Raw genomic sequence first — 22,228 nt, forward strand, 5'->3', positions numbered from 1 at the left:
TTCATAGATAAATCTTCGTTATACAACCCATTAATAATTGATCGCTTATAAATATGGATTGGCTTAGGAAATGGTGAAATGCCCTTTGACCATGAAATTGACACCACCCTCGCAATTTGAGGTGAAGACTATGGCTTATCGCAAAAGTCACACTAATTCTGCTCTGCCACTGCAGCAGCAGCCACAGTGGAATTTCGGGTGACTATAAGACTAGATACTAATTCCAAATAATATGTAGAGTTGCATTTATGTGTTACCATCAAGACAGCTGATCCATTTTCATACTTCCGTCCACCAGTAGCCGGATCACACATTGCGCTGACCGTAGGCACTTCATTTTCACCTACTGGAGGGAGTGAACCACTACGGGAGAATGTAGGAAATGCTGCTGGCTCAACAGTGCTTGATTTTATTTCATTTTGCACATCTGCAAGAAAGAGTTGATAGCTTCAGACAGAAATATAGAGTGCTTGCTATGAAGTGTTATCAGATTTGAAATTTGTCAAATTTAAAAAATCAACTGCCTTAATAATTTCCACTCAGTGAATATTTTATCAGTGGCAAACTCTTTCACTTTAAACTAGCATTATTGCATTATTATTTGTAGGGCACCAATACCAACAAAGGAACAGGCCCATAGACAGCTGGCAAACTGAATGCTGAGTGAAGCCTTTTGTTCCATTTCATTAAAAATAGATTCAGATTTGCTGTACTGTAAACTGATTTAAGAGGGATGAATTATTGACAAAGTAAAGGAAATTAGAGTCTTCATATTAATGGGGGAGGGAGGGGAGAGGTGGGAGTGCGGGAGTTGGAAAGGTGTGTGGAAGTTCACAGGTGGGTAAAGAACAAGACAAGGCCGGGATTCTCCCCTATCCGACGGGATGAGGGGTTCCTGGCGGGATGGAGTGGCGGGAACCACTCCGGCATCGGGCCGCCCCAAAGGTGCGGATTTCTCCGCACCTTTAGGGGCCAAGCCCTCACCTTGAGGGGCTAGGCCCGCGCCGGAGTGGATGGCGCGCCGACGGCCGACGGCAAAGGCCTTTGGCGCCACGCCATTCTGGGCCAAAGGGACTCCGCTGGTTGACGGAAGTCTGCGCATGCGCAGGGGGGGTGTCACTTCCGCATCGGCCATCGCGGAGGCTATGGCTGAGGCGAAGGAAAAGAGTGCCCCCATGGCACTGGCCCACCTGCGGATTGGTGGGCCCTGATCGCGGGCCAGGCCACCGTGGGGGCACCCCCCGTCGCCAGATTGCCCAAGGACCCCGGAGGCCGCCCGCGCCGCTAGTCCCGCCGGTAAGGTAGGTGGTTTGATTCACGCCGGCGGGACTGGCATGACAGCAGCGGGACTTCGGCCCATCGCGGGCCGGAGAATTGCCGGGGGGGGGGCCTGCCGACCGCCACGGCGCCCCCCCCCCCCCCCCCCCCCGGTGCTGGAGAATTCTGCGGCCGGCGGGGGCGGGATTCACGCCGCCCCCCCCCCCCCCGGCGATTCTCCGACCCGGCGGGGTGTCGGAGAATCCCGCCCAAGGTTATGAGAGTAGAAGCCCCGTTGATCTCAACAGCACAGCTTCATTTAAATAATTCTGTGCAGACATCCACTGGCCAGATTTGCAGTGTTGTTTGTGTTGCTTATTTCAGAATGGTTGGCATCGTGTTCACAAAGACCACAGAATAGCTTTTGAGTGAAACAAGTCTATGATTTTATTCACTCAATAATACATAATGCACAACTGATCAATAGCTTTTAACTACACTTATTTACTGCTATTCTCACTACTGGTATAAACTATAATCTCACCTTACTCACACTATCTGCTCTTATGACCTTCACTAGCTATCTCCTGCATACACTCCTCCCCTATGGTCTAGCCTTATATAGTTGTATCTGTAGCTCTCTCTAGCGGCTAATCTCAACACTACATTAACCCTTGAAATGCTGATAGTTATGATAATATCACAAGATTGACTGCCGAGCTGGCAGGAGGTGGGGCAAGAGGATTAAGACCGTGATCAGGATGGGCGATGGAAGGCAGAGCTGCAATCTGAGCTTGGAGCAGTCAGGGAGAGAAAGGGATAATGAGGTTGTGGAGGCAAGAATGATACAGGCTGACTAAGGGAGTGTACTCTTGTCCCTCATGGCTCAAATAGAACTTAAAATCAAGCAAGGTTCTAAAACATACCCAGGGCCCCTGGGAATGGAGTTGTGCAGTTTACAATGTGGGAGTCCCCATGTTGAGGTTAAAATGTGTCATCATGGAGTGACTTTTATATGTTTAGTCATTCCTTGCCAGCTTTCAATGGGGGCCTCATGCAATTCTGGGTTACCTGGGAATGCGATAGATTGGCCTTAGCTGGTTTGATTCCAATATTTTAAAGACCAACCATGTCCTTCCCATTGTAAGGGGCCAGTAAGGTGGCAGAAGCCGGTTTAAGATGGTGGCCTATGTGTTCGAAAATTCCTTGAAAATAATTTCATGTTAGAAGCACATACAAATATTCACACTTTGTTACATTATTCCAGTTAATATGTTTGATATGAGGCTGGTTTAGCACGGGGCTAAAGAGCTGGCTCTTAAAGCAGACCAAGGCAGGCCAGCAGCACGGTTCAATTCCCATACCAGCCTCCCCGAACAGGCGCCGGAATGTGGCGACTAGGGGCTTTTCACAGTAACTTCATTTGAAGCCTACTTTTGACAATAAGCGATTTTCATATCAATTTTTAACAATTGACCTCATGCATGGTGGTGTAATTTCTATGTCAAATTGTTGGTTTTATTTCTAAGCACAGCTTCATTAATTGTTCCCAGTATTCAATCCAGTCATCAGAAAACCATCTAGTTACTACCATTAATTCATAACTAACCAGTCAGAATGGAGTTATAATGTAATTATAATAATGGTATTTACGTACTAATGGCACTTTGTTCAAAAAACACATTTGCAGCCCCAAGGCTGAATTGCAATGAGACTTTACATTGAAAAATTCATATATGTTATAGGAAATCGTTAATTTCTAACCGTCCTTCACAAGTCATAATGTTTTGACTGGTAATAGTGTGTCTTTACAGGTAACTTTGGTAATGTATTTTTGACATTATTTTTATGGATATTCTAAATGCTAATATTAATTTCAAACTTTAACATTAAACGGAAAATTGCAGATGCTGTCTTTGATATGTGTAGGTTTGCACTCTTGGAGTTAAAACAGCCAGTTTAAGATTATACAGGGCAACACCATAATGGAGAAAGGATGTGCATTTTCGGAACCAGACAGGATTGCAACCAGAGAATACAAATGAAGGTGATTGACAAAACAACCATTGGCAATATATGGGAACATTCTTTTTTACACAGTGAGTTGCTGTAATCTTCAATGAAAGTGTGGTGAAAGCAGATTGTGTCATAACTTTCAATAGGGAATTGTATTAATCCCTGAAGGGAAAAAATACAGGGATAAGGGGAGAGAGAGCAGGATTTGGGACGAATTGAATAATTCTGTCAAAGAGCCAGCATAAGCATGAAGGGCTGAATGGCCTACTTTTGTGCTCTGTCATTCTATGCTTTCATGAATTGCAAATTTTAAATTTTTTTCCTCTATCACCATGATATAGTCCTCAATTCCTACTCAGAATATAAAAGAATATATTTGGAAAAATACAAAGGGTGTCATTCTCTGACCCCCCGCCGGGTCGGAGAATCGCCGGGGGCTGCCGTGAATCCCGCCCCCGCCGGTTGCCGAAGTCTCTGGCACCGGAGATTCGGCGGGGGCGGAAATCGCGCCGCGCCGGTTGACGGACCCCCCCGCTCGATTCTCCGGCCCAGATGGGCCGAAGTCCCGCCGATAAATTGCCTGTCCCGCCGGCGTGGATTAAACCACCTTTTGAACGGCGGGACAAGGCGGCGTGGGCGGGCTCCGGGGTCCTGGGGGGGGCGCGGGGCGATCTGGCCCCGGGGGGTGCCCCCACGGTGGCCTGGCCCGCGATCGGGGCCCACCGATCCGCGGGCGGGCCTGTGCCATGGGGGCACTCTTTCCCTTCCGCCTCCGCCACGGTCTCCATCATGGCGGAGGCGGAAGAGACTCCCTCCACTGCGCATGCATGGGAAACTGTCAGCGGCCGCTGACGCTCCCGCGTATGCGCTGCCCGGGGATGTCATTTCCGCGGCAGCTGGCGGGGCAACAAAGGCCGTTTCCGCCAGCTGGCGGGGCGGAAATTCCTCTGGCGCCAGCCTAGCCCCTCGATGTTGGGGCTCGGCCCCCAAAGATGTGGAGCATTCCGCACCTTTGGGGCGGCGCGATATCCGTCTGATTGGCGCCGTTTTGGGCGTCAGTCGGCGGACATCGTGCCGTTTCGGGAGAATTTTGCCCAAAATGTGTACATATTAGATAAAACCTTTAGATCAAAAATCATTATGGTTGAATATATTGGCTACAGTTCTAAGACATTCCTCAGCTATTTCAACTTTTAGTATTGGTAAATATTTGTGTTGAATTAGTGAAATAGGAATGTATACAAATCAGAACCTTGTCCACTAATATCACCAAAAGCAATTTCTAACCAATTGTATGATGATTAAAAATATATTTGCAATACTTCTGCTACACCAAAGAATTTGATTAAAGGGGTTTAATGCTGATATAGAAAGCCTTCAGCCACTTACTCATCTGTTGTCCGGTATTGCAGTCTGACAAAGGAACTTCATTAGAAGGATGAGCATTGTCTGCTTCTGAGATATCTGTTTGCTCATCTGGCTGTATTTTACACGAAGAGGATCTGTTTGGTTTTCGACATTTCAACAAAGCTAGAAGGTTCTTGATATAATCTTTATATGGAACTTTCTTTTCTTCCTTTGCATTTGCAGTTAGTGTATCCCCAGAAAAGAAATTTAGAAGAAGGGCCAGGAACAAGTTTAACACCTGCAGAGCAGTTTTGAAGAATTATTATTAGTAGATATGATGACAAAAATAAAATTTCTGATTGCACCTTAATCATGATTCAGGCAAGAGACAGTTTTAAAAGAACAACTGCTAAAAAGATGGTTTTGATTTCATCCACTCTTTGTCCCTGCTTCACTACGCCCCCCCCGGCCCCCCCGCCTCTCCCACACACACATAGTTATAGAAAATAAACAGATTAATGACAATATCCTAAATATTGTGTTCAACCTCAGCTGGATCGCCCAATGGATGGACCCAATTTATCCAAAGTCACATCTGTGCACCTCCTGAAGCCAATAGAATGTTATCATTTATATGCTCGCTGACTGGTCACGCAACACCTTAATTTGAAAAATCTCATTCTTGTTTTCAAATCCTTAATTTCTCCCTATCAGTAATCCTTCCAGCCTCACAATCCTCCTAGATATCTGCACTGGTCTAATTCTGGCATCTTGCGCATTCCTGATTTTAATTGCTCTGTCAGTGGGTGCTGTGCCTTCAGGTGCACAGGCCCTAAACTCTGGAATTCCTGCCCTAAATCTCTCTATCTCTCTTTCTTCCTTTAAGATACTCCTTAGTAACTACCTCTTTGGCAATGCTTTTGGCCTTCTGTTCTACTATCTACTTATGTAAATTGAGGTCAGATATTGCTTTATAACAATTCCGTGAGCACCTTGGGACATTTTCTTTCATTAAAGACTCTAAATAAATACAAGTTGTCGCAGTGGATAAACTCTCCGCAATTCCAGAGCCACAACAAAGTACAGCTGCTATGTTGGTTGCAAAATTTCCTCAGACAAGATCAGAATAGATTATAATACGCATTCCTTATTTAAAACCTATGTAAAGCAAAATATACATTTTGAATAAAATCACTGCTGACTACAGGTTAGATTAATGTATACTGAAAAATGGTATGAATGTCATTCATGCCACATCCTACACAGTACCATACCATAAATTAACACTTTTAAATATCTGATTTACAGTTGCTGCAGTTGGTTTAATATATTGAAAAGATAATTTAGCATGTTTTCCTATTTCGTTTGATATATTAACGCCTTAAGAATATTATACTAAGAAACAATTGGTTCAACATAATCTGAAGGTACACCTTATGTATTCTTACCAGAAAGTTTCCAGCTATATATGTTAGCAGGAACAGTGGGAGACAAAAGTACATCTTTGAGCAGCGCATACAGTCATACAATGGTTCTATCCATTCCCCACACAAAATTCGAAACACCATTATAAAGGAATTGTAAAAGCCTCTGAAATTCCATCTTGGTATTCTGTTGCCTTCAAATGCCTCCTATAGTATAATATAACATCAGATGAAAAACATTGGATGATGTAAAGCAAAGCAGATGATTACCACAGAGTGCAGAATAGTGGGATACTCATTCCGTGAGTGAGAAAGATTTGTTACTTTAATTTTGTGCCTTCAACATACTGGGCTCAATCTAACCAAATTGGAACAGAGTCCCGTGGCAAGATCGTTTAGTCAAGGTGTTTCCCGGCACTCACAGCGCCGAGAAAGACCACATTATCTATCAGGACTCCATTTCAATTTGGGGCCTCAGCGGGGAACTCTCCGCCGAGGCTGCATTTAGTCCCGTTTCCTACACTGAGGAGTTCTGCTTGCCAGAACATTTTAAAATCGTGTCTTGATCTCTCGATGCACCCCTCCCCTGATGCAACCCCAGAACCCCCCCAAACCTGCCTATAAGGGAGTCCTCAGAGGGGGCCCACGTCTCACCTGACACGTGCAGGGCACCCCGGGACCGATCCCCGCCGTGGGAAAAATGCCAGACTGGTACCCTGGCATTCACCCTGTCAGCTGGCAGTGCTACCTGCGTACCTTGGCAGTGCCAGGCTGGCATCTGGGGGTCTCCAATCCTCTGGACACCTACACAATTGCTGTTCCGTCTGGTCCCGTACCAGCCTCCCTGAACAGGCGCCGGAATGTGGCAACTAGGGGCTTTTCACAGTAACTTCATTTGAAGCCTACTTGTGCCAATAAGCGATTTTCAATTTTTCATTTCCCCGTTTGTGGAGACCAGCATTGAACGTCGCTGGCACGATGTCCCCGAGGCAAAAGGGGTTAGATCCCAAGCCCTCGGATAGATCGGGGGCTGCATATTAAAGTGAGACTAACTGTCTCGCTCTAATTTGCAGAATTGCAAAATAGTGATGCCACCCATCATGGGCAGGATTCAGATTGCGACGTCTCGCAAGATCGCTTTGATCTCGCAAGGCGCTGTGAGTATGGTAGAACCCAGAAGACAAATCTAGCGGCCGTGCCACCTTCCGGCGCAATGCGGTCGGTAGATCATGCCCATTCTGTTACAAACTAGCTGTGTGTTTTCCAGAGATGATACAAAATAGAAAATATCAATATTTTATTTTGTTATAAATCACTTAAAATAAGTCTTGGTAATAAATGGATAAACATAAAGCACATTCATGTAACACTCATCCATCCTCTATTTTGCTGGAGATGTTAACTCATTTAAATTTTTTCCCTTTCCACTTCCTATAAAAGGTTTTGAAGAGTGGATATAGAGAGAATGTTTTCTCTTGAGGGGAAGAACATAACTAGAAGCCATCAATATAAAACACTCACAAAGTAAGGGAATTCAGAAGAAACCTCCTCACCCAAATAGTGGTTAGAATGTAGAATTTCCTACCACAGGGATTGCTTGAAGTGAACAGTATAGAAATGCATTTTAGGGGAACCTCTGTCTAAAAGAAAGAAGGGAGTAGAGGGTTACCCATGATAGATCTAGAAGAGAAAGGACTAAGGAGGTTTGAGTGAAGCTTAAGCATTGGACGGGTAGGCGGCGCGGTGGCACAGTGGTTAGTACTGTTGCCTCATGCGCCGAGGACCCGGGTTCAATCCCGGACCCGGGTTCGATCCCGGCCCCGGGCCACTGTCTATGTGGAGTTTGCACATTCTTCCCATGTCAGCGTGGTTCTCACCCTCACAACCCAAAGATGTACAGGGTAGGTGGATTGGCCATGCTAAAGTGCCCCTTAATTGGAAAATAATCATTGGGTACTCTAAATTTATAAAAAGAACACACTGGACTGGTTGGGCTGAATTTCCTGTTTTGTGCCATATATCCGATATAATCCTGTGTAATCATGCTCTGCGCTCCATCAAGTATTGCTCCTGTATGCGGGGGTTGTGTGCTAAAGGGAATTTCTTGGTTTTCCTGGGACCTGGCAAGGGAAAAGGAGACCGGGGAGGGGCCTCCACTTTGGCCGGTTTAAGCTGGCCAGTCAACGGGAATGAGGTGGGGGAGGGGCTGCGGCCATCGGAGCCTGGTAGAACCGGTTCCGGTGAGTCTAGCCGGGGTGAAAAGTTAGGGGAAGGAACCGGGGTTGGGGGGAGGAGTTTACAAGAGGAAGTGGGGGGAAGGAGTCTGGGAGGGGGATGGGTGTCTACAATTCATGGGTGTCATTCACGGTACTCTTTTGGGGATTGGATGGCATTGAATATTAGGGGGGGGAGTTGGGGGTTGGACTGTATATGTCAATGGTGACCATAGGCGATTCCTGATTCCTTTTTCTTTTTTCGTTTTTTTTTCCCACTTTGGGAGGGTTTGTTTTACTTGATGCTTATATTGTCAGGTGGGCCGTTGTTTGGGGAGTGGTGGGAGTATGAGATCGCTGTTGTTGATAAGGGGATTGACAATGTATTCGTTATCGTTTACTGTTTGTAGGTGGGGTGCAAATTCTGAAGAAAATGTGAAAATTATCATAGATGATCATAGATCATAGAATTTACAGTGCAGAAGGAGGCCATTCGGCCCATCGAGTCTGCACCGGCTCTTGGAAAGAGCACCCCACCCAAGGTTAACACATCCACCCTATCACCATAACGCAGTAACCCCACCCAACACTAAGGGCAATTTTGGACACTAAGGGCAACTTATCATGGCCAATCCACCTAACCTGCACATCTTTGGACTGGTTGGGGGAGGAGTTTACACGAGGAACTGGGGTGGGGGGGGGGGGGGGGGGGGGGAGGGGGGGGGGGGAGAGGTCTGGGAGAATAAAAATATTTTTTAAACAAGTATTGCTTCTGCAACTTGTTAACTAACCCTGATTGAATGTATATGTGTAGGATTGGCATTGTGTTCACTTGAGGATGCTTTACAAGGCCAGCTCTCTGTGTCACATGGAACACCTCTAGAACTGTACACATCAAAAAATTTAATTATTAGGATCAAGTTTTAGTTAAAGCTTGGGTAATTTGTAGTCTATACTAATGGAATTGATATAGTTATCGGTAGAATGAGAACATTCACCTAGTTAATAACCAGCCAAAAGAAGTAAAACTTTGTAATATACTTACTTTATTTTCATAATCATGCCCGACAAGCTGCATTCCTATTACAGTGAATATATAAATCACTATGATGACTATAAGTGTCAGATTTCCCATCTCTTTCAATGATTTGAAGATTATGTTGATCAACGTGTTCAGTGTTTTCCAATTCTTTGCTAGTTTGAAGACTCTAAGCTGTTATTAAAAGAAAGCAACATTTTGAAGTGAACATTTTGAGTTGCTTCACAGTCTAACAAGAATAAAAACATTTGATAACATTAGAAATTATTTTAATTCACCTGATTCTGTTTAAATAAGTACCCTTCAGGATTTTCATAGTTTGCAATGAACGATGGGGTGAACTGAAAACTTACTGAAGGCATACCATGCATCTTGCATTTCAATGTTACGCTTTCAAAATGCAACACAAGTGACATTCCCATTCAGAAGCTACCTGTGATAGCATGGCCCCTTTAAATCAGAGGCTTTTTCCCAGGGTGGAAGTGTCAATTACAAGGTGACTCAGGTTCAAGATGAGAGGGGGGAAGTTTTTCATGCATAGAATCATAGATTCATAGAATTTACAGTGCTGAAGGAGGCCATTCGGCAAAGCGAGTCTGCACTGGCCCTTGAAAAGGGCACCCTTATTAAGCCCACAGCTCCACCTTATCCCCATTACCCAGTAACCCCACCTAACCTTTTTTGGACACTAAGGGCAATTTATCATGGCCAATCCAGCTAACCTGCACATCTTTGGACTGTGGGAGGAAACCGGAGCACCCGGAGGAAACCCATGCAGACACGGGGAGAACGTGCAGACTCCGCACAGACAGTGATCCAAGCCGGAATCGAACCTGGGACCCTGGAGCTGTGAAGCAACTGTGCTAAGCACTGTGCTACCGTGCAGAGTGGTGGGTGCCTGGAACCCACTGCCAGAGGATGTGGCGGAAGCAGGCACATTAGCAACATTTAAGAGGCATCTGGGTGGGTACAAGAATAGGGAGCAAATAGAGGGATACGGACTGAGTAAGAGGAGGAGGTTTTTTTAAAGTTAGGGCATTGTGACTGGCACAGGCTTGGAGGGCCGAAGGGCCTGTTCCTGTGCTGTACTTTTCTTTCTTCTTTGTTCTTTGATAGTGCAGATGCCAGCTCATCAGAGCTCGATGTTGCACATTAGTTCTGCTGAAAAACAAATGAGGACTTTGATGAGGCAGGCTACATAAGAAGGCTGGTGCGTTTACACACCTAAATGCTCAATGCACTGGGAACTTTGCTGGAAACAATGCCCTCAATGTCAAAGAGCATGGAGGAGTTGGCACCAACTTGGCATTTTCCAAACTAGAATGGGTCATGTTCATCAGCACAACTGTTGGACACAAAAGACTGCAGTACCTGATAGCAAATGTCTCAAACTTTATTGCTGCACCAGCAGTATCCAGTAAAAGTTTGAGTGCTGCAGTGGCAATGCAGGCTTCTGTAATGAATGGTCAGATTACTGCCATCATGGCCGTGGATACATGTGGTAAAAGATGCTTCCAAGGTATCATAGGACTCCAACAACATGGTCTCCAACAGATTACTATTAACACCTGTTGCCTTTTCTCAGGAGGACATGTGTGCTCCCACTTTTGTCAGTCCACCTGTGCCCTTGCCGTTGCTTGCCAGCCAAGACTTCTGTAGCTCAAGCTGTAATGGTGCTGTGTCAATTCAGCATTTCTAACCTAGAGTTGCTTGGGGTCACCCTGCAGTCTTCTTAGCTGACACTTAACAGCCTTCCACCAACCATGCGGCAGCCACTGGGGTAGCACCTTGTAGCAGTGAGAGGCGAAGGCACATGGAAGGGAATATAGCAAGGGTGATTAGTTTATTTGTGTCTGCACTATGTCACAAATTAATTTATAAATTTTGATTGAAATATACATTTTTAATTGGCTTTCATTTCTGTGGGAAAGAACAATGTGATCGAGAATGAGAAGCCACAGATTTAAAGTAATTGGCAAAAGAAGCAAAAGCGACATGAAGAAGATCTTTCTCACAGAGTGACTGGTTCAGGTTTGGAATGCTCTGCCTAGGAGGCAGGTTCAATTGAAACTTTCAAAAGGGAATTAGACTGTTATAAGAAAAGGAAGAATTTGCAGAGTTATGGGTTATGCAGCATGCAATGTAATACCCTGGGCGAGATTCTCCACTCCCGCGCCGGTTGGGAGAATCGCCTGGGTTGCCAAAATTTCCCGGGACGCCGGTCCGACGCCCTCCTGCGATTCTCCCAAGCGGTGGGAACGGCCCCGTCGAGTTCCGCGGGCCGCAGGCCGGAGAATCGCCCGAGACACCCAAAATGGCGATTCTCCGGCACCCCTGCTATTCTCAGGCCCGGATGGGCCGAGTGGCCAGCCCAAAACGGCGGGTTTCCCCCGGCGCCGTCCGCACCTGGTCGCTGCCGTCGGGAACAGCGCGGGAACACTGGGGGGGCGGTCTGCGTGGGGGTGTGGGGGGGGGGAGGGGGGATCCTGCACCGGGGCGTACCTCAAATGTGGCATGGCCCGCGATTGGTGCCCACCGATTGTCGGGCCGTCCTCTCTGAAGGAGGACCTCCTTCCTTCCGCGGCCCCGCAAGATCCGTCCGCCATCTTCTTGTGGGGCGGACTCAGAGAGGACGGCAACCATGCATGCGCGGGTTGGCGCCGGCCGGTGACGCTAGTTACGCGGTGCCGGCCGCGTCATGTATGCGGCGCTGCCTTTATGCGGTGACAAGGCCTGGCGAGAGTAGATGACGCGGCCCCGCTCCTAGCCCATTATTGGGCCCTGAATCGGTCGGGATCAGGGCCGTTTCACGACGGCATTCATGATGGCGTGGGCAGTTCGACACGGGAGTGGAGAATCCTGCCCATCAGGTTTTGAGACCTTGGCTGAGTACTGCTGGATACCCCTGGAACAATCTAGGCAGCATCCGAGTTGCTGGAAGACTCCATGGTGTGCTCCATAATATTCCTTGTGTCAGTGTGGCTTTCATGGTCTGTCTCCTGTGCGGGGGTTCTGGACTAGAATCATGAATCGTGACATGTGGAAAACACTTGTCACCCAGTAGCCACCCTTTGATTTGCTGTTGTAGATCAAATGCAGTTGGCACAGAGGGCTGCTGCTGGTGATTTTTGGTCTGTTATCAAGGTGATCTTCAGCTCATTTAAGGAACACTATGTGGAACTATAGAAAAATTACAGCACAGAAGGAGGCCATTTGGCTCACCTTGACCATGCCAGCCCAAGGATACCTATGTGTTTAATCCTACTTTCCAGCACCCCACCCATAGACCTATAGCTTACAGCGCTTAAGTTGCAGATCCACGTACTTTTTAAAAGGGTTTAGGATCTCTGACTCGCCCACCAACTCAGGCAGTGAATTCAGACACCCATTACCCTATGTATAAAAAAAGTTCTTTGTCATGTCCCCTCTACTCCCTCTGCCACTTATCTTGAATCTATGTCTCTTGCTTCTATAATCCTCCATCAAGGGAAACAATCTTATCCTGTCCACTCTATCTCTTCCCCTCATAACCTTTTACACCTCAATTAAGTGACCCTCAGCCTTCTTTGTTTGAAGGAAAATAACCCCAACCTATCCAATCTCCTCTTAGTTACACTTTTCTAGGCCTGGTAATATTCTTGTCACCCGCCTCTGCACTCTCTCCAGAGCAATTACATCCTTCCCGTAATGTGGTGACCAGAACTGCACACAATACTCCAGTTGTGGCCTCACCAGTATTTTGTACAATTTCAGCATTTCTCTCCTTACTTTTATATTCTACACTTCTGTCAATGAAGGAGAGTATTCCATGTGCTTTCTTTACAACCTTGTTTACCTGAACTGCTGCCTTTAGGGACCTGTGTACATGTACACCAAGATTCTTTCTCTTCATCTACCCCTCTCAAATATTCCCATTTATTTTGTACTTCCTATTACTGTTTGACCTCCCGAAATGGATGACCTCACACTTCCCTGTATTAATTTCCATCTGCCACTTTACCCCCCACTCCATCAACACATATCTATCGTTTTAGAGATTAAAACTATCCACTACTTGTGTCATCTGCAAATTTCCCAATAGTGCACCCCATGTCCATGTCCAAATCATTAATATATAACAAACAGTAAGGGTCCTAACACTGAGCCCTGTGGAACACCACTTGAAACAATTTTCCATTCGCAAGGGCATCCATTGACCATTATTCTTTGTTTCCTGTTACCAGCCTGGATCTGCCACAAAAGCCAACTTTTAATCCAGTTTTCAACATTATCCTGTAACCCATGGACTTTTACATTTTTGACCAATCTGTCATGTGAGACCTTGTCAAACGCCTTGCTAAAATCCATGTGCGCAACATCCACTGCACTACCTTCATCAACTCTTCTTGTCACTTCCTCAAAGAATTCAAATCAACTTTGTGAGGCAAGACCTTCCATTCACAAATCCATGCTGACTGTACCTGACTAGTCCATGCCTTTCTATGTGACAGTTAATCCTATCTTTCAGGATTGATTCTATTAATTTGCGCACCGCCAACTTAAGACTAACTGGCCTATAATTGTTTGTCATTTCCTGCGATCCCTTTTTAAGCAATGGAACTATGTTTGCATTTCTCTAGCCCTCCAGTACCTGCCCTGTATCTAGTGAAGATTGGAAAATCATCCTCCGAACATCTGCTATCTCCTCTCTGACCTCCTTCAACAACCTTGGACATCCATATGGCCCTGACGACTTATCAACTTTCAAGGATTCCAACCCTTTGAGTACTTCTTCTCTCGTCATGATTATCCTGTCCAATATCTCCGTATTTCTCCTGGACTACTATATCTGCATCATCCCTTTTCTTTGTAAACACAAGACAAAATATTGATTTAAAACTCTTCCCACAGCCTCTGCAGCTACACACAACTTCCCTTCTCCATTTCTGATGGGTCCCATTTTTTCCATAACCAACCTTTTACCATTAATATATTGGTAAAACATCTTTGAGTTTTCTTTAACTTTACTTGTAAATGTTTTATCCTGTTCTCTCTTTTCCTTTCTTACTTCGTCTCTGCACTTCCCATACTCGTCTAGGCTATCTGCAGTGCTTTGTGCCTATCGTACACTTTCTTTTTCTGTTTGATCTGCCCTTGTATTCCTCTAGACAATCAGGGGGGGTCTAGATTTGGCAGTAGCACTCTTTCATCTTTGGATCTTGGTGTTTAGTATTTCTGTTATAACTCACAAGTATCTTACAGGGTGGGAACAATTAACTTCCCTGTGAACCTTGCAGAATATGAGCTTCCTCGTTCAGGTGGCGGGGGACCTCTAAACAATCCATAGTTGTGTGGTTTATGAAGATGGCCAATTTGGCCCTGGTAAGGCAGATCCAGTTGGGATCGACTGTGATGCATACAATAGTTATTTTAAATAAACTAAATTTCTTTGAACTACTTGGTGTGGACTCCTTCGTAGCCTTATAAAAGCTTCCCACTGGTTTCTACCCATTTATCCTCTAGCAGTGCTGTCCAGTCTACCTCAGCCAAGTCTCTTCTCATTCCTGCAAAATGTGCCTTCCCCCAATTCAAAACTTTTACTCCAGTGGTATTCACTGGAAACATTTCCAATTGGGATTTTTGGAAAATTTTGATCAGGCCACAAGTAGAATTTTGAATATACTTATTGAGATTTATCCCTGCAGATAGGTAGCTTGGTACGTAAATCACACAAAAAATTATAAAAATAAACACATTAGTAACTGTGCACAGTTCATCAGGTGTGAGGTAACCAAGGTTCGATACACACTGAGCATAGCTTCTCGACTTTTCCTCATACTCTGCACCCTTGTCTAATGACTGTTGGTTGTTATAGTTCATTTTTTCACTTTTGACAATGAATGATAACCTTTACAATATTTTTGTCAATTAGTGATCAGAATTGGGAGATTGAACCAATGCACTGGTGGGATTCTCTTTAAATTGCCTTCAATTTCTTGTTTTAAAATTTAGAGTACCCAATTATTTTTTTCAAAATAAGGGGCAATTTAGCGTGGCCAATCCACCTACCCTGCACATCTTTGGGTTGTGGGGGTGAAACCCACGCAGTCCCATGGAGAATGTTCAAACTCCTCACGGACAGTGATCCGGGGTCGGGATCGAACCCGAGTCTTCGGCGCCGTGAGACTGCAGTGCTAACCACTGCACCGCCGTGCTGCCCTAAATGCCCTTCATTTTCTTTTTTTAATAAATGTTTTATATTGGGTTTTTGAACAAAGTATATTTACCATTATGTACACAGAATAAGATAAATATACATATATAGAAGAGAAGGGCACACACAAACATACCAAATAAATAAATAAATAAATAATAATAAAAAAGAAATAAAAACAAAATAAAATAACTGGTAAGGTATTATGCACCAGCTCAACAGCAGCAACTCTGTACAATTGGCAATATTATTTACAACACATAAGTAGGCATCTGTTTGGGGGGGGGGGGGGGGGGGGGGGGGGACTGGGGAGGTAGATATACATTTGGGTGCCGGACAAACAATTACAGAGGGCAATACGCAAATGGGTCTGGAGTTGTGCCCTTCATTTTCTGAGGTGCACAGACAAATCAAAAGTTGTTTTCTAAGGATGGGATTTTTCAGTCCCGCTGTTGCGGCTTCCCCCATAGTGGACGCAACGAGCCATTCAAAACTCCGTTGACCTCGGTGAGACTGGAAGATCTTGCCGACAGAATGGACTGGAAAATCAGGCCCGAAGAAATCGAGAAATGCACACAGTTACTCACATGGAGGATTGAACACTCCTAGTTTTTGGTGATTAAAAACTTACTCCCAGCAATATTAATAAAACCATAACAGATTATCCATCTTAAATAAATCAGTGAATGTTTGTAATGGAAATTAAAAGAAGCTATTATGTTCCAATATGCTTCCCAATCCCAACCCCATTGTTCACCAACCTTCCCGCTCCCTGTTCCCCTCCCTCACCCTCTTACTTGCTGCCACTAGCCTCCTGCTTGTTAACCTCATCCCTCCCACTCATTGACCTCATCCCTCCCGCTCCTTGACCCTACCTCCTGCTCACTGGCCCCACCCCACCACTCGCCGCTGCCCTCTCGCTCGCTTTCTATTCCCTTCACCCTCACCATGAGTTAGGGCTTGCGAGAGGGGTAGGAGGAGGCCGGAATCTAGCGAGGGAGTGACAGTGGCTCCAAGTGGGCAGGTTGAGGAGAGAAGCAGCGAGCAGAGGGTCAGTGAGCTGGAGGGTCACAAGTGGGAGGGAAATGGCAAGCAGGAGGATCAGTGAATGGGAGGAAGATGGCGAGTGGGAGGGTCAGTGAGTGGGAGGGAGATAGTGAGTGGGAAGGTCAGTGAGTGGGAGGGAGATAGTGAGTGGGAGGGTCAGTGAGTGGGAGGGAGATAGTGAGTGGGAGGGTCAGTGAGTGGGAGGGAGATAGTGAGTGGGAGGGTCAGTGAGTGGGAGGGAGATAGTGAGTGGGAGGGTCAGTGAGTGGGAGGGAGATAGTGAGTGGGAGGGTCAGTGAGTGGGAGGGAGATAATGAGTGGGAGAGTCAGTGAGGAGGGAGATGGTGAGTGGGTCAGTGAGTGGGAGGGAGATGGTGAGTGGGTCAGTGAGTGGGAGGGAGATGGTGAGCGGGTCAGTGAGTGGGAGGGAGATGGTGAGCGGGTCAGTGAGTGGGAGGGAGATGGTGAGTGGGAGGGTCAGTGAGTGGGAGGGAGATGGTGAGTGGGTCAGTGAGTGGGAGGGAGATGGTGAGTGGGTCAGTGAGTGGGAGGGAGATGGTGAGTGGGTCAGTGAGTGGGAGGGAGATGACGATCAAGGAGGGAGATGGTGAGTGGGGGGTCTAGTTGAGGGGGAGAATGGAAGGGTGCTACAACTCATGGGCCTTGTTCATCATGCATTTTGACAAATTGGATGACATCGAACATTGGGCGGGGGGTTTGGAATGTATAAATTACTGATGATTCTTTTTCATTGGTGTTTTGTATTCAATATGTTGGGAGCTGTTTGAAGGTGGGTGGGATGAGGGGATTGTTGGCTCGGGGATTGGCATTGTATTTGTTGTTATTGATAATTATTTGTTGTTGTAAATATGATGAAAATGTGAAAAAGGAGAATAAAAATATTTATTAAAAAAAAGATAGGAAGTTGACGTAAAAAGCAGAACATAGAGCAGGTTCATCAGCAAATGAAAGGAAAAAACAGGCAAATGTATGCTCCTGATGCCGAAACACAGGAATGCTTGGGGAAGTGTGAGGATTTTCCCATAATCTCCCCTTCATAATTGACTCTTCTACTTCATTCTAAATCACCATCTTGTATGTCCAGTTTGCTGAAATGTTGGTTATGTGTGCAACTCCTGTGATAGGTATACTACTTTATATGGTAACCATCTTACAACTGAATAACATACTCCAGGTTAAAATAATTTAAAACACACTGGGCTGGATTCTCTGTTTTTGGGACTATGTCCCCAACCCTGCGTCAAAACTGTGGACTTCCGTACCAAAAAAACTGCCGTGAAAGGCCACATATTCCTAGCCCGGCAGGAGGCTAGCAGGGACCCAGCATAAATCTAGCAGCTTCGGAGGCCGTGCATGCGCACGGCGGCGGTCTCCAGCGGCCGCATCATGCTCCATGGCGGACTCAGAGCTGGACCCTAAAAATAGATCCCCCGATCGGCTGCGCCCCCGACCTGGACCGCCCACCCAAAAATTCCCCGGCCACGTATAAGGCCCCCCTGCCCTCCGATCGGCCCGCCCCTGACCAGGGCGACCACAGACTGAGTCCGCAGCCACCACACTAGTTTCCTGACTGGCTGGACCACATTAGATCCATGCCATCGGGACTTCGGCCGGTCAGGGGGGGCGGAGCGGGCCTCCAGCAATGGCCCTAGGTAGGTGCTCGGCGGCGCGGCAGCTTTTCGGGGCCTGCAGAATCGGGGAACCACTGCCAGCCCTGATTTCGTGCGGGGAAATGGATTCTCCGCCCCGGTGCCAGCCGCGATTCTGGATTCGGGGGCCGGAGAATCCAGCCCATTATTCTTGGTCTTTGGTTGCATTGCCAGACAAACTAGTCAGATCATAAACAGCACACATTCCATACACCTGTCTCCAATACATGTTATTGAACCCCAATTTCCATAATAAAAGGGCCAACCACCTGAAACAGGTGGACACTTTGGATGCCAAGTGATAGGCCCCTTTAGAAATGGTGGTGGTATTAAGAGGACAGTATAATCTATCAACTTCCATTTTGTGACTATTAATGCTTATTAATATTGATTTGGCCAAGTTACAGTTGTCTGGAAAAAAAAATCTAATTTCTGAAAAATTATTGAATAAAAATCTCTTGGATACTTGAATGTTTTGATTACTTTTAATTGTTTCCCTCATGCACCCACACAATGCTCTTGGTGCTCCATGAATATAATTCCAGGGGAAGCCCAGAAGAACACCCACAAATTAGCACAGAATCCAGACATTCATCTGCAGTATTTTGCTTATTCCATCTATTCTATGTTTCATTCCCAATTCAGCAATTCGCCTATGGACTTGTGGTGGCAAAGCCCCCAACTACAACTGAAATGTCGTTGGCATTAGGAGAATGGGATCAGAAGAGCCCTTTCAAATCTAGAGTCTCTCAGTTGGGTCCTGCATAGTAGAGTATGTCTGAGCCCATCCTCTTACTGTCAAGCTATATTCAGTGTGTCTGGCCTCCTTAACAACCCACAAAAGATCCATCCCCATCTCAGTTGGATTTCAATGCAGTTAATTATGAAGGCCACTGGCAGCTATTGGGAGGAACCAGGTGCCAGGTTTAGCTGGTTTTGCTGTTTACCCTGAATAATGGGCATTTGGTGAGGTTTGACAACTAATGTGACCAAAGTAAAAAAACAGTGAGTTCAGGGCAGGGGGGAGAGGAGAAAACTATCTCCTGTGTAAGGTTTTGACAACAATATCTAGGGCGGGATTCTCCAGTACACCAACTGCGTGTTTCTCGGCCGTGCGCCGTTCGCTGGTGGCGGGATTCTCTCTTCCCGCCACTTGACAATGAGAGTTCCCATTGAAGCCACCCACACTGCCGGGAAACCCACAGGCAGGGGGTGGGGCTTCCAGTGGGAAAAGAGAATCCCAATGGTCGGAAAATTCTGGCCTTAGTTTGAATATGGCTTATCATTATAATTGCATGATATATATACTATGAAACTAACAATAGTTACCCAACAAAACAGGTAAAGTCGAAATATATTTTTTAAGTGTATTCACAGATCATTGTTGAAGCATTTTCAATACAGTAGCAATTGTAACAGAACAAATTAATGAAGTTTTCATGGAGACAAATAAAAAGTACTTGCCATTCTCAGTGATCGTATCATGGAGAGTTTAAGCGTAGGAATATTTATTGTGGAAAGCACCCATTCTAAGCAAGTCAGCAGAACAATAATAAAATCAAATGCATTCCATCCATTTCTCACATAGGGCATAGGATTTAGTGCAGTCACCTTCAAAATAGCTTCTATTATAAAAATAATTGATAAAACCTGTATTAAACGAGAAACAATTATTGACAGTGAGTAACAAATCTAAAAATAAGAGATGCAATGGAGGGTCAAACTTTTAATCATACTTTAATAAACAAAAATCAGAATAGATGCTGTGTCTGATGTATGTTCATACAAAATTCCTGTCCCCTATTTTAGTGAAGGTTTGGTAAGATATTTGCATCGAATTGTTTTCACAAATTCTTATGCTCTTTACTATATGAAATGAAATGAAATTTCCAAATCACAATAGTTTAACAGTGAAATGTTCCACTAAATTATTCAATTATAATATCTTGTTGTATATGTAATATCTAAATGTAATTAAAAAATGTGGGCTGTGGGTTAGACAGAAGACAGATTTGGTGCACGGCTGTAAATATCCCACGTTTATTCAACTGCAGTGTTGGTCTGAGCGGGGTCCATGCTGCTGGCTTCCAAATAGCACATGGTACAATCACCATGCTCTCATTCTTTAAGACAGTTCGTCCGTCTTAAAGAGAAGGTGCACCAAATCACCAAAAGGCTTCTCCTGATTGCTGCTGCTGCAAATCTGAAGAAGAAAAATGGAACACCAGGGCAGAGAGAGGGTTGTCAACCATATGGAATCAGTGCTGGGGCCCTTAGCTAAATAGATAAGAAAGAGGAGAGACACTATGGTTTTGCAACGGGCGGAAAGCCTTTAAGGACTTTCTTCAGAAGGAATTGGGAGCAGATTATCGGAGATCGATTTTCAGCGACTGGACTCAAGAAGCAGGCAGTGGTGCCACAAGAAGTCTAATGACCTCAACAGGGTGCTTACGTCAGTGAATGCACCCTTCCATGACATTTCCTGCTTAGCACATCAACAAATTCTCACAGATTAATGCAGTGCCAATCAATCTCTGGTGTAGAAACTGAACAACTTTAACTGGGGAGACTCATTCCTTCAGGTGCTAGATTGCTCATGGAGATTTTAACAATGCCAAATATAAAATTTCTTCTTACTTTCCCCTTCAGTCTCTACTTTCTCCCTTTCTTAATCCAATCTTTCTTTCTCTCTTTTTATTTCTCCTTCTGAACTTAATTTGACTAATCCACCCCCCTTCCTCTGTTTCTTTAAAAAAAATGTAATCTTATTTATAAAGGAGATAGTGTTGGTCCATTACCCTCACTGTGCCATATACAGCTCGTACTTTCAGAAACTCTCGAAAGACTTTTAAGCGAAGGATGCAGATAAAGTCTTGTGCAGCATGAACTGGTTGCCTATCTCAACCAGATCCAGGCCATTAATGAATTTAGAATTTAATTTTTCTCCGTCTATTAGCAGAAATGTGTGGCTGGATTCTCTGGTTGCCGACGCCGAAATCGCGTTCGGCGACGGGCCGGAGAATCCAAATTCCCGACAGAATCGGGGGTGGCACATGCAGGTTTGAGTTTTTGCCAGAAAGGAGATACAGAGCTTCCCATAGGAGCCGGCCTCCACATTGCTGGAGGAGGTGCTGACGACAAGGGGACTGGAGAAGGGGGTAGTGTCAGCGGTTTACGGGGCTATTTTGGAAGAGGAGAAGGCACCACTGGAAGGGATCAAAGCAAAGTGAGAGAAAGAGTTGGGAGAGGACATGGAGGAGTGGTTCTGGTGTGAGGTGCTCCAGAGAGTGAATGCCTCCACCTGGTGCGCGAGGTTGGAGCTGATACAGCTGAAGGTGGTATACAGAGCACACCTCACGAGGGCGAGGATGAGCCGATTCTTTGAAGGAGTAGAAGATATGTGTGAACGTTGCGGGGGGGGGGGGGGGGGGGGGGGGGGGGGCGCTAATCATGTTGATATGTTTTGGTCCTGTCCAAAGCTAGAGCATTACTGAAGGAGGTTTTTAGGGTTATTTCTAAAGTGGTGCCCGTGAAACTGGACCCGGGCCCCCGGGAGGCCATATTCAGGGTGTCGGAGCAGCCAGGAAATGGGTGCGGAGGCAGATGTTGTAGCCTTCGCCTCGTTGATCGCCCAAAGGCGGATCCTGATAGGTTGGAGAGCAACCTCTCCACCCTGTGCCCTGGCGTGGCGGGGGGGACCTGTTGGAATTCTTGACTCTTGAGAAGGTTAAGTTTGAACTGAGGGGAAGGATGGAGGGGTTCTACAATTCATGGGCATTATTCATTATGCACTTTCAAGAACTGGATAACATCGAACATTAATTGGTGCATGTGGGTGGGGGGTGGGGGGAGGGGGGCTGTGTGTGTTAATGGCGACTATGGGTTATCCCTAATTCCTTTTTGTCATTTGTTTGTGTGAACATGCGGGCTAATGTTTGGGGTTTGGTGGGAGGATGGGATTGTTGTTATTGATACGGGGATTGACATATTTGTTGCTGATTATTGTTTATTGTTGGTGGGTA

General features: G+C 45.7%; 1 protein-coding gene across 1 annotated transcript in view; it reads right to left on the reverse strand.

Moving 5' to 3' along the window:
- Positions 1-20,685, reverse strand: part of LOC140409418 (sodium channel protein type 8 subunit alpha-like) — a 230,578-nt gene extending 209,893 nt beyond the window's left edge. The window contains exons 1-6 of the mRNA XM_072497858.1: positions 20,659-20,685; positions 19,671-19,856; positions 9,287-9,470; positions 6,069-6,238; positions 4,663-4,918; positions 258-427 (exon numbers count right to left, since the gene is read on the reverse strand). Of these exons, the coding sequence (XP_072353959.1) occupies positions 258-427; positions 4,663-4,918; positions 6,069-6,238; positions 9,287-9,470; positions 19,671-19,856; positions 20,659-20,685 (993 nt within the window). The remainder of the gene's footprint in view (positions 1-257; positions 428-4,662; positions 4,919-6,068; positions 6,239-9,286; positions 9,471-19,670; positions 19,857-20,658) is intronic.
- Between the last annotated feature and the right edge of the window lie 1,543 nt (positions 20,686-22,228).

Source organism: Scyliorhinus torazame, chromosome 3 (assembly GCF_047496885.1).
Source record: "Scyliorhinus torazame isolate Kashiwa2021f chromosome 3, sScyTor2.1, whole genome shotgun sequence".
NCBI lineage: Eukaryota > Metazoa > Chordata > Chondrichthyes > Carcharhiniformes > Scyliorhinidae > Scyliorhinus > Scyliorhinus torazame.